Source organism: Microtus ochrogaster, linkage group LG3 (assembly GCF_000317375.1).
Source record: "Microtus ochrogaster isolate Prairie Vole_2 linkage group LG3, MicOch1.0, whole genome shotgun sequence".
NCBI lineage: Eukaryota > Metazoa > Chordata > Mammalia > Rodentia > Cricetidae > Microtus > Microtus ochrogaster.
Window position 1 is genome coordinate 46174902 of NC_022029.1, and position 13221 is coordinate 46188122.

Below are 13221 nucleotides of genomic sequence, written 5' to 3' on the forward strand. Positions count from 1 at the left end.
GAGACAGGGTTTCTCTGTGGCTTTGGAGCCTGTCCTGGAACTAGCTCTTGTAGACCAGGCTGGTCTCGAACTCACAGAGTCCGCCTGCCTCTGCCTCCTGAGTGCTGGGATTAAAGGCGTCCGCCACCACCGCCCAGCTTTAATTGCATTTATTAAATGCATACTAGGAGAAGAAAACCTGAAAATGTATTTTCTGTTATTACATACCACTTTGTACAGTTCTTCTGATACCAGTGTTTGGGGTTTTTTTATCAAGCAGTTCTCAACTGAAATCAGCTTTTAATTTAACTCAGTTTTTATATTGTCTGGCTGTTGTATCAGGCAAAGAGCCCAGTACCAAAGGTTGCCCTTCACTTTAGCTATTAGTTACAAGTCTTTGGCTGTGACCTAAGTTCTGAATGACCAGCTGTAATTGATATTCCTATTTCCTTTTTCTTGGATTTGATTAACTTTCTAGGACTGCTTATAAAATATGCCAGAGTGGGAATTTTTTTTTAAGTTTTCCATTTATTGTAATGTAGATAAAAGGCATTCATAAAGTGAGGTGTGGTCATTGAGTATGGAATCTGTCTTGGCATACCAGCAGCCTCCAAGTACAAAATTGATTTTAGCCATGTACAAGCTCATCCAAAGCCCTGGTCTTCAGAGTTTTTATGGAAGATATATGATATGAGCATACATGATTCTATAATTGGCCATCAACTCAACCTTCATCCTTGAGAAGTTGGGCTAAAAGTCCCAATTTTCTAATCACATTATTGTCTCTCTTAGTAGTCAGCCCCCACTCTGAGGCAGGCTATTCAGTAGCTGACAAAGAGTCATCACTTAGGTGTTGTAGGGAGCTGCGGGTTGCATTCCGCCACCCAGCTCCTGCCACAGGCTAGCTTTACCCGAAATAACAACACACAAACTGTATTCTTTTAAACACTGCTTGGCCCATTATATCTAGCCTCTTCTCGGCTAACTCTCGCACCTGGACTAGCCCATTTTTGGTAATGTGTGTAGCACCCCAGGTGCGTTTACTGGGAAGATTCAGCATGTCTGACCTGGCAGCTTGCTTCATTGCCTCTGCCCGGGAGAGGGGAGCATGGCCTCTGACCTCACATCCTCTTCCTCCCAGCATTCTGTTCTGTTTACTCCTCCCACCTATGTTTTAACCTATGAGGGCCAGCCAAGCAGTTTGTTTATTACCAATGACCTTCCTCCATCAACTTAGGAGATGCTAACTCACTTAGGTACCCTGTTTCTAGAACTAGAGTCAAACAGAACAGTCAGGTTTCCTAATCCAGCTATTGATCAGGAAGTACAAAGGTTTTGGCACTCTATCAAAAGCTCAGAGTTAATTGTAGACAGCAGTTAAGAGTACTTGCTGGCTGGGTAGTGATGGTTCACGCCTTTATTCCCAGCACTGGGGAGGCAGAGACAGGCACATCTCTGTGAGTTTGAGGCCAGCCAGGTCTACAGAGCAAGTTCCAGGACAGGCTCCAAAGCTACAGAGAAGCCCTGTCTCAAAAAACAACAACAAAAAGTTCTTGCTGATAATTACGGAGAAACAGGATTCCGTTTCCAGCCTGATTTCCTCTTCTGGCCTCCACAGGCATTGCACACACATGGTGTACATATGCATGCATGCAAAAACTCTCAAATAAAATCGTTAAGGAAAAAAATTAAGAATTGAAATAATGTATGTCATATCTATTGACAAGTCTATGACTGAGACTAAGATGAATAATTTATAGTTCTTGATTTCTTTAATCGCTTACCTTTTATTTATTAAAATATTTCATATTTACAAAATATACTGTGAAGCTCTACCATTATAATGAAGCAAAAAAGATTAGTTTTAAATAAAGAGGTCTAGAAAGTTTATATTATTTATTTGGAAGATTTAAGCTAGACTTAAAGAGGAGTGAAGGCCGTCAAGGATAAATAGCTCAAATAAAGGGACAGATAAAATTCTGAATGCATTCAAAAGTAGAGAAAATTGGATTAAGTGATAGTCACTGGAGTCAAGATAATTGATAAACATTAGTTAATAAAGTTTCACCTTGACTGAACTCTGTTTGGGTGGGGTGTTGACTAAGTAGATGGCCGAGGTCTTCAGGGAGAACCAACAAATCTGTGTTTTAAGATTTTCATGAAAAGGAGATTACAGTTTGGAATAGGAATTCAGAGTAGTAAAATAGGTAGACCCAAGAGAGATTTGAGGCTTAGAACACTTTACATTTGGTATGAGTAAAGCAGTGGGTGAGAGAAGATTCTAAGATTTGGGGCATGAGCTGTTGATCCCAAAGGGATCACAAGATTTTTGCAAAAAGAAGATAATTATATTTGTATTTCAGATACTTTTTGAATCTACAGGTCAAGATGTCTGGCTGGCAACTAACTGTATAAAAGCTGTCCTGCATTTTGAAAGAAGGAATATAAAAATATGGGGTCTGTATTTTAAGAAAGTGTATAACATAAGAGATGGATTAGAGAGAAATTTAAGTGGAAAACAATTGTTTTTACTCAGTCTGACTCAATGGTTTTAGGTATATGTCATGTGGTGCCAGTTAGATGTGGGGCAATTTTTTTGTGTCTGTCAGTTCATTTTTTAATTGAGTATGAAAATAATTATGTGGGACAACGAAAGTACTGGTGGGAAGAAAATCCATAAGAGAAATAACATTCACTAACTCATTTATTTTTGTATGCTTTTTGTACCATGTAAATGCATAGTAAATAACATTGAGTTCTCATAAAGCACTATTGTAAACATTTAATATTAATTAGTTCGTTTAATTTTTATGTGGCTATTTAAGGTAGGTATCTTAGAAACTGAAATTAAGCTATGAGAGATTACTTTAGACTAAGGCTTTGTAATTGGGAGAAGACAAAGCCAGAAAGTCCTACTTCCCTAGTCCCTCATATTCTACTACCCTGTTTTTCTTATATTTAATGATCATAGTTATCCTTTCTAGTTAACATTCTCATTATTCAAAACGGAAACGAAAGAAAGTGATGTGATTCTTTAAAACCAAAACAACAACAACAACAACAACAACAACAAAAAAAAAACCATGCCGGGCGGTGCTGGTGAACACCTCTAATCCCAGTACTTAGGAGGCAGAGGCAGGCGGATCTCTGTGAGTTTGGGACCAGCCTGGTCTACAGAGGTAGTTCCAGGACAGTCAGGACTAATATGCAGAGAAACCCTGTCTCAAAGAAACAAAAACCAAACAAAAACTCCTTTTCTTGCTGTTAACTCTTTAATCAATATTGAGGACCCAATTAGGTGAAAATAATGTGATAATCTTGTTCTCCTGACTTTAATTCTGTAATTGAATTCAGAATACACGGGGTACCCACACAAACCCAAATATGTCTTAACAAAATTCTTGTTAGCTTTTAAACCTGAACATTACATCTTTTACCTGGATTTATATCTTCCAGTTTTGGTGTAATTAAAACATATGTTGTGCCTGCATGCAAATGTTGTGTATGATTTTTTATCTTCTGAATGTAGATGAAAAATTGATTTTATTTGACCCCAAAAAATCAGGATATCATCAAATATTGGTGGTTTTACTATTTTATAATAAGAATTTATCAGTTAATTAAGTTAATGCTTTATATATTAGAAATTTAGTTTCGATTTCCTAAAATGGTAACAATCCTAACAGGATGCCTACATTTTCAGAAAGATGTGCCAGATGGAGTGAAAGAACTGTCAGAAGGTTCAGAAGAAAGCAGTGATGGTCAGTCAGATTCTCAGAGCTCTGAGAACAGCAGCAGCAGTGATGGTGGCAGCAACAAAGAGGGGAGAAAGAGCAGGTGGAAGAGGAAAGGTAATCTCTGACTGCTGCAGGGCAGTGCTTTATTGCTATTCTCAGACCATCAGCTGCTTCTTTCCCTTTTAACCTAGTGCTCTGCAGTAGTTTCCTGCAGGGGTGGATGTGTTTGTTTTTAATCTGTTGGACACAGTGCAATAGCCACCCCTCATGGACCTCTTGGACTGTGTGATTGAGGAATTTTCAGAAATATACTTTCCTACCTGGGTATGGTGGTGCAGACTTTTAATCCCAGTACAGGAAGGCAGAGGCAGGTACATCTCTGTGAGTTTGGGGCCAATCTGGTCTACAAAGTGAATTCCAGGACATCTAGGACTATTACAGAGAAAAGCCCTGTATTGAAAACCAAAATTAAAAAATAAAAATCTATATTGATATAAAAATATCTCTAAATAGATATCTCTCTATATACTTGATTTTTTAGTGGCTGGGAGATTGTTCTGTGACTAATATATGCTGTATAAGCATAGAGATCTTTGTTTGGATCCCTAGCACCTACAAATTTATAACACCAGTAAAGGGACCATCCAGTCTAGCCAGCACAAGCTTCAGGTTCAGTGAGGGACCTGGTCTCGAAGAGAGAGAGAGAGAGGGAGAATATGAGAATATCACTGGATGTTTGGATTACCAAAAGCAAAAACCAAAAAACATGAAGTAGAAAGAGGAGTATGTTGCGAACTGTAATAAGGAAATATAATAAACACGAGGACCATAGTATAAATCCTCAGAATGTAGAAGGCATAAAATGTCCTTTTGGAGAGCACTTTTAGGTTCCAATTGAATGTAAAGTATGGTGTTTCCATTTGCTTCCCACTCTTGACCTATGTACATACAGAGTTGCTCACATCAGGGTTTGTTTTGTGCTTTCTTGATTATATACTTTTTGTTCTCGGCTTTTTGGGACAGGTTGGGACAGATATATTATTTACAAAGACATTGATGCACATATATTTCATACAGTATATTTTCACTGCCCTAAGTTGTGTGATGTTTTCTTCTTTTGGCTTCTTTGGGGCCTACCATCCAGCTCCCAAATAAATCAAACACGGAAACTTATTGTTAATTAGAAATGCCTGGCCTTAGCTTGGCTTATTGCCCGCTTTTCTTAAATTATCCTGACTACTTTTTGCCTATGTCCTTTCTCTCTCTCTCTCTCTCTCTCTCTCTCTCTCTCTCTCTCACACACACACACACACACACACACACACACACACACACACTTTTGGGTGGCTGGGCCATATCATCTTCCTCTCTTTGTTTTCTTTTTGCTCCTCCTTTTACTTTCTCCTAACAGTCCTGTCTACCTTGCTGTTGGCCATTCAGCTCTTTAATTAGAGCTTCACAGAGTTAAGCAAATGCAGCATAAACAAAAGTAAAACACCTTAAAATACTATTCCCCAATACCACTAAGTAGGTTCATAGTCCATCTACAGTGTCTTCTGGCTAACTTCTTATCTTTTTTGTCTTCATAATTTTGCCTTTCCGAGACTCTCATAAAGTTGGAATCTTTTCAAATGGGCATTGTTTTTGTTTACTTATTTTTAATTTTTTTGATTTTTGAGAAAGGGTTTTCTCTGTGCAACAGCCTTGGCTGTCCTGGAATTAGCTCTGTAGGACTGACTGACCCAAAGTTACAGATCCACTTGTGTCTGCCTCTTGAGTGCTGAGATTAAAGGTGTGCACCACCACTGCCTGGCATCAGTGGGCATTGTTTTTAAAAATTGCATAAAATTCTTTTTGTGGCTGGGCATGGTGGCTCACAACATTAAACCTTGCCCTTGGGAGACAGAGGCAGGTGGTTCTCTGAGTTCGAGGCCAGCTTTGTCTACAGAACAAATTCCAGGACAACTAGATTGGTTAAACAGAGAAACCTTGTCTCAAAGAAAACAATAAATTTTTTTTTTTGAATGTGTGCATTCACACCTGCACTGGTGTCACGACATTTCTATACAGATCAGAGGACATCTTACAGGATGTCCATGTCTACCCATGTGAGTCTTAGGGACCAAATCAAGTGGTCAAGCTTGGTGGATGGATGTTTTCCAACCAAAACACCTCACTGACTCCAGGTTGTCATCTTCCATTTAGTAATGTGTGTAGAGATTTCTCTGTGTATTTTTATGGCATATGGTACATTTCCTTGTAAAACGAAATAGAGGATGTGCATATAATTTGCATATAACCATCACCAATTAAGATGCATTTGTTACTTCATGTTTTAGCAATTATGAGTGAAAATACGAACTTTGTGTCTTTCTGTGGGTATATATTTGTGTAAATTTACAGGAGTGTGACTGCTTGATTATGGTGAGAGTATGTTAAATTTAGTAACAAGTTGCTACTCTGCTGCAGTGAATGGCAGCTGCTGTTGCTTTATATCCTTATCATCAGTTTGTGTTATTTATCAGTCATCTAAGTCATCTAAGTGTTGGCCATTCTGATAGGTGCATATCAGTATGTCACTGTTGTTGTAATTTGTATTTTCCTGATTGCATGCTTTCTACATTTCTCTTTCTGCATGCTTATTTTCCATTTGAATATGTTATTTGGTGAGAAGTGTGCCCTGATTCTTGGCCCATTTTTGTTAAGTTGTTTTTTTTATTTATAGTTGGCCACCTGGAGGTTTTGTTGTTGTTGTTGTTCATTTTGAATTGCAGTCTCTCTCTTTTTTTAAAAAAACAAAAAAAAATCATTTTTTTATTTTATGGGTATGTAAGTTTTGTCTGAGTGTGTGTCTCTGTGTCATGTGTATACTTGGTGCCCACTTATGCCAGAAGAGGGCATTGGATGCCCCCGAGACTGGGATTATGGATGATTATGAGCCTTCATTGCAGGAGCTGTGAATTGAATCTGGGTCCTCTACAAGAGCAGCCAATGCTCTTTACTGCTCAGTCAGCTCTCTAGCCCTGGATTATATTTTATTTGATAAGATTTCATATATATTTTCTCAAAAACTGTAGTTCCCCCCTCTTGGCTGTTTTGCCCTCTCCAAATGTGTGTGTGTGGGGGGGGGGGTTGTGAATATGAGTACATGTTCATGTTTGCTACAAAGTGGAGGCCAGAGGACAGCTTTTGAGGGAGAATGTCTTTTATTTCTGCCAACACCCTGAAACTTCTGGTCAGTTCCTCTGCCATGACCTCTATTTTCTTAGTAACACTGGGATTATAGATAAGTGCTTCCAGATCTGGGTTTTTTATAAATTTCAGAGATTGGAACTCACATTGTCTTTTTTTTTTTTTTTCAAGCTCTTGTACCAATTGAGCCAACTCTCCAGACCTGACTCTGGCAGTTTCTTTTTACAAAGCAGAAGTTTTTAATTTGAATGTAGGCCAGTTTATTAATCCTTTGTTTTGTGAACTTGAGCCTTTGTTATTGTATTGAAAAGTGATGACCAAATCCAGCTTCACCTATATTTTCTTCTATAACGTCTAGAAGTTTTATATTTTAACTCTGCGATTGGTTTTAATTTTTAAATGTTTAGAGTGAGTATGTGCATATTGTATGTGTGGAGACATACTGGCTGTGTAGAGTCTATGCCTTTAGTTGTTCTACTTTTGTGTGGGTTTTGAGGATTGAACTCAAATTGTCATGCTTATGTAGCAATTGCCTTTACTTGCTGAGCTGTCTCACCAGCCTCACTTTGAGGTAATTGTTATGCCAGATCTGCTTCTTGTAATGTGGATATCCAGTTAGCAGGGTATGGTGTTGCACACCTTTAGTCCCAGCATTTGGGAGACAGTGCAGACAGTTATGAAGTCAAGGCCAGTCAGAGCTACGTAATGAGAACTTACCTCAGAAGGAAAATAAAAGTACAAGTTGGGCAGCATTCTAAATTTTACTATGGTTTAGTCTCGGCTGTGACCATTATAGATGATGCTTACAGTGACTTTCTCACTCCTCTTCTCTGTTCTGCCTTCTAACCTTGGAGCGCTTACTGCTCTCAGCTCTTTCCTTACTAGGAAAAGAATGTTCATGATTACTAGCAAACACCAGATATAGCCCGCCTGTCTTTGTTCTCATACCGTTTGTTATCTTTCATAGCTAACCTAAGACACTTAAGGAATAATGACTCCATTGCCACCCTTTATCATCTATTCCTGTTAATTTGTAGCTTTGTTAGATTCTTTTCGAAGAGGAAAGATTCCCCCTCACCCCCCAATTAGTAAGCGGTATGTGGCAGTAGAAATTCTGAACTAACTTCTGAGTACCTTATGAGGATATTGATTTTCCTTGGGTAGACATTCAGTTTTCTTCCATTTGATTATCTTATAAATTTGAGTGATAGGTAAACTGCCTTAGACTTTAAAATTATGTGTCCTGTAATCATAGACTTGTTCATTTTAACTGTCTTGAGAGATCAGAAAAAAAATGTTCTCTTTTTTTTTTCTGCCCTTCTCACCCTCAATATAATCATTGTGCTACTCTTGGTGAACATGGAAATAATTCATCAACTCATTTATATTCTCTGGTATAGCTACTACATAGACAGTTCAAGGAAATAATCAGATAATCTTAGCTTTAAGTTACAAGTTCATTGGAGAGGCACCCAAACTTAAGCTGTCAGACACAAATGAAATGAGATGAAAACAAGACAAAATTGGGCCTTCTGTTGTAAATTCTTGATGAATAATAACAGAATAATTCCTGATAGTGATAAACAGCAACTGTGGCCCAGAGTCTTATTCTGCAGTTTCTTCCCTCCTCCCCCCACAAGACAGGGTTTCACTGAGTAGCCCTGGCTGTCTTGGAATTTGCTCTGTAGACCAGACTGGCCTCAAACTCCCAGAGATCCATCTGTCCCTGCCTCCTGAGTTCTGGGACTAAAGGTTGGGCCACCACCACCCAGCTATTCTGCAGATTTTTTTAAGCACCTAATTTGAGAAGGATAAAGCTACAAGTGAAAGGTACTTTGTCTTTCCTCCATTTCTCTCCAGTTTGAACTTTTCTGTGTAAGTTTGAAAACTGTAGAACAAAACTAAGACACTAGGGAAAGGAAATAACTAGCAAGGTTCATATTTCCTAGGTAGCATCATAAATGAGGAGAACAACGTTAAATGTGGCCAGTCTGAACTGTGAACAAAATTCATTGTCTTAAATATATTGGAACATTCTTATTTGGGATTGGATTGCTCACAGTTCTCATAGCCCAGGCTAGGCTAGAACTGACTATTTAGTCAGAACTTACTGTGAACTTACAGCTTTCTTGCCTATGCCTCCCACATGCTTGGGTAACAAGCATTTTACCACATCTGGCTTTATTTTTTTGCTTTTTGATTTTTTGAGACAAGGTCTCACAGTGTAGCTCTGGCTCCCCTGGAACTTGCTAAATAGAGATCCACATACATGGCTCGTTCCTACCTTTTAAGAGTCACACATGCAGGGGCTGTGGCGATGGCTCAGCAGGTAAGAACACTTCCTTGTTGTGCTTGCAGAGGATCTGGGGTCCTTTTCCAGCATTCACAAGGCAGTTCAAAACCACCTGTAAGTTTAGTTAGGGGTACCCTTTTCTTGCCTCAGGCACCACACAGTGTACATGTGTGCATGGAGGCAAAACACTCATTCATGTAAAATAAAGGTGTGGGGTTTTTTGTTGTTTTTTAAAATAAATTTTACAAACAGCTACACATGATGCAGTAGCCCTTTGAGTTGCTCCTGCTTAATTGATGGTGCTTTTGTCTATTAATGGCTATGTCAAAAATTTGAGGTAAATTCAATGTGATATAGAACTATCTTAAATAATAATCATAAACTTATATTGTCCTAAAATGCCTAACTCCTTAGGTAAATTGCATAATATAAACCTTACCCTACTACGCTCCATGTAAAAACAGATGTCAACACTAGGTAGTAACAAATTCAGCATTGTTTTCAATCTGTGTTTCATTCATTTCTCTTTTAGAAATGAGTACATTGTCAGCTATTTCTCCTTGAATTATACTATGATATTTTCTCTGAAGTTATTGCCTAGTTGTAGATAATCTGTGAAACACAGAAATGGTTTGGAAAGTGAGGTTGCAGGTGTGCATGTAACTCAAATTTCCTTGAATAGCTCTGAGATTTTCAAGACATGGATAAGTGATGAACTACCAGTAATACATGACAGTGGTTTTCCTTATTATCTAAATTTATTATTTTTGGATCATTCATAGTATAATATTCTTAAAAATGTTAGGTATTTATTTTGTATCTATAAACTTTTCTATTCTTGTAGAAATAAATGTGGTAGCCTGTAGCCTATTATGAATAGCTACATCATTCAGCAAGGCAGTTCTAAGCATACACATGACTCTGTCTCGAGGAAAAATAAGACTAATAAAGGAGGCCGGGCGATGGTGGCACACGTCTTTAATCCCAGCACTCGGGAGGCAGAGACAGGCGGATCTCTGTGAGTTCGAGACCAGCCTGGTCTACAGAGCTAGTTCCAGGACAGGCTCCAAAGCCACAGAGAAACCCTGTCTCGAAAAAAGCAAAAAAAAAAAAAAATAAAAAATAAATAAAATAAATAATAATAATAATAATAATGGAACTGGAGAATTGGCTAAGCAGGAACACTTGTGGCTAAACTTCATGACCTGAATTTGAACCTTGGAACCTATTTGGTAGAAAGAGAGCACTCACTCCTTAAGACTCAAGGCAGGGCAGAGCCAGGCAGCTCTAAACTGAGTGAGTTGGCACACATCCAAGCTCCTAGTATTTGGCAGGCAGAAGCAGAAGGATTGCAGCAAGTTCAAGGTCAGCCTGGTTTACAGTGTAAGTCCTAGGCCAGCCAGCATCATTGCAGTGAGGCACATTCTGAAAAGATTTTTTTAATTTTTTTTATTTTGCTTTTTCAAGACAGGGTTTCTCTGGAGCCAGTCCTGGAACTAGCTCTGTAGACCAGGTTGACCATGAACTCTCAGAGATCCACCTACCTCTGCCTCCCAAGTGCTGGGATTAAAGGTGTGCCCCACCACTACCTGGTTCTGAAAAGTTTTTAACAAACAAAAATATTGAAAAGACAGTTCTACTTATCAATAAAGCAAACTAATTGTGGCTGTCCATTTTTCTTATTTAGGGCTTTAGCTCTCAGTTTGACATCACTATTTCAAATGCATTATAAGACAGGAAGAACATTGAGATAGTATCAAAACCCACTTCCTTTTTATGTGCAAAAATATAGAGGTCTGACAGCAAAACTGATGCTTTTAGTTGAAAATTGATAGAACTCTTGATATAAGTATACCTTTCAGCCAAGTAGAAACAGATTAGAACTTAGAAACTCAGTCCAATATTGAATCTGTTTTATTGATTTATATGTAAAGTAGAGGAAATTACTAGTTTGTAGCTTTGGTTCTTAGCTTTCAGACAGGAAACCTGTTCAGAGAAGAGCTTAATAGAATGTCAACTCAAGGTAAGGTGAAATAATGTCAGAAAAATCTATTAGTACGATCAACTATCTCTTACTGTTTTGTGGTCATAGCTGAGGGAAATCTGTCTTTTCCTTAAAATGTATTGTAAATACTGTGATAGTAAATAACTTAATGGATAGTTGGTTTTTGATTGTGTCTTCTTCCCTTGAAGATAGGGTCTCTTTGCATAGCTATGGTTGTGCTGGAACTTAGATAGACCAGGCTGTCCTTGAACTGACAGAGATCCACCTGCCTATGCCTCCCAAGTGTTGGAATTTTTTTTTTTTTTGGTTTTTCGAGACAGGGTTTCTCTGTGGCTTTGGAGCCTGTCCTGGCACTAGCTCTGTAGACCAGGCTGGTCTCGAACTCACAGAGATCCGCCTGCCTCTGCCTCCCGAGTGCTGGGATTAAAGGCGTGCGCCACCATCGCCCGGCTGCTCTTACTATTTTTAAGGGAAAAAAATGAGTTAGTGAAAAACTCCCTTTCATTGTAAGCGACCCCTGTTTTCTTTTAGTCAGGAAGTTGGTAACTGGAGCTAGAAAATACTGTAAATCCACCAGCCCTCTATCATCTTTTTATGTGCTAAGTTACTGAATGGGGAAGATTGGGTTCTTGTTTCAAATGCATCCTGGAAACAAAACTTTGACCAAAGTTTTAGGTTGAAAGATTTCTGGGAGATTTTCTTGTTGTTAGTGGCTGAGGTAAAGGTTTGGGCACAGCCTGTTTTAAAGACAACTGCACTATTAGCACTGAAGCTTTAAGGATAACCAGAAGCAAAGGAAAGCTTCTGTCTCCCAAGTGATAGAATTGAAGGCGTGTGCTATCACGTCAGACTTGGTTTTTATTTATACATTTCAAATATATGTTTCAAATATCTCTAAGTTTATACTAATGCTTTAAAAACTTATACCGGTGGTGTAGCTTTAAAGCTACAGAGAATCCCTGTCTTGAAAGACAAACAAAAGTTAGTTTGTTGTGTGCCATATGGTGGCACACACTTCGATATCAATGCTTAGGAGGCAGAGGAAGGTGGATCTCTCTGACAGCTAGAGCTATAAATTGAAACCCTGTTTTTAAAAATAAAAAATATTTTGTTAAGACTGATTTGCACAATTTTGATAATCTAATCACAAAATTAACCCTTTCACCGATAAAGCAACATTCATGGGCTCTGAGAATTAGGACACGAGCACATGTTTTTCTTTTTTTCTGGTCACCATTGTCAGCCTAATCCAGGTGCTTATTCATTATTCTGAAAATAAGATTTAATTCTTGACCTTGGTCCATACTTGGCTTGTATCTTTTCTCAAGCTAAATCAGTTTTATTTTGATATGTAAATATAGGTAATGACAAAATACACAGCAGTCAGTATGTATCTTTGTATTATATACACAGAAAAAATGTAATGATACAAACCTAGTTATTTAGATTTAGTTATCTTTTGAAAGAGAATTTTAGGAGTTTTGACTAGAAAATAGAACTTATACTTGGTTAGAAGATAGAAGAGTTGATCAAAATCTTGTTAAACATGTAAAGACTTGTTTGCTCAGTTATAGAAGAGAATATTAAGAGAGGTTTCTCAACAAATCATGTTTATTCTTTGAAGTTCTGAGACGTTAGTATTTGAAAAGAAGAGTGTTCTAAGTTTCATAGATGTTGAGACTAGAACTTAGCATAATTTCAGCCCCTACTAATGGGGTCTATAATTTTCACCATGTATTTGAGGTGGCTTAGAGATAGGTTTGAGCTTTATTTTTTTGTTAGAAAAGGCATTTGCCTTATGGAAGAGCCTTCCAGGTAACATGATAGCTTTATCTTTTTAAGACAATGAAGTATAATTCTTAGATTCTTTAGTAGGGCTGTTCTGGATGTTTGTTGTTTATAACCAGTGAGAAAATATATATTATGAAATTCTTGCAAGGCTTTAGAAAAAACAGTTGACTATTAATAGTTTAACCTTGTATTTTCTTTTTTCTTTTTTTCTTTTTTTTTTTTTT

At 37.9% G+C, this 13221-nt stretch overlaps 1 protein-coding gene across 2 annotated transcripts in view; it reads left to right on the forward strand.

Annotated features, from left to right (window-relative positions):
- Positions 1-13221, forward strand: part of Asxl2 (ASXL transcriptional regulator 2) — a 76572-nt gene that overhangs the window by 30269 nt on the left and 33082 nt on the right. The window contains exon 5 of one of the 2 annotated variants that reach the window (XM_005360858.3): positions 3683-3830. The exons of the other annotated variant lie outside the window; for it this stretch is intronic. Within the exon in view, the coding sequence (XP_005360915.1) occupies positions 3683-3830 (148 nt within the window). The remainder of the gene's footprint in view (positions 1-3682; positions 3831-13221) is intronic. 2 annotated transcript variants of the gene reach the window in all.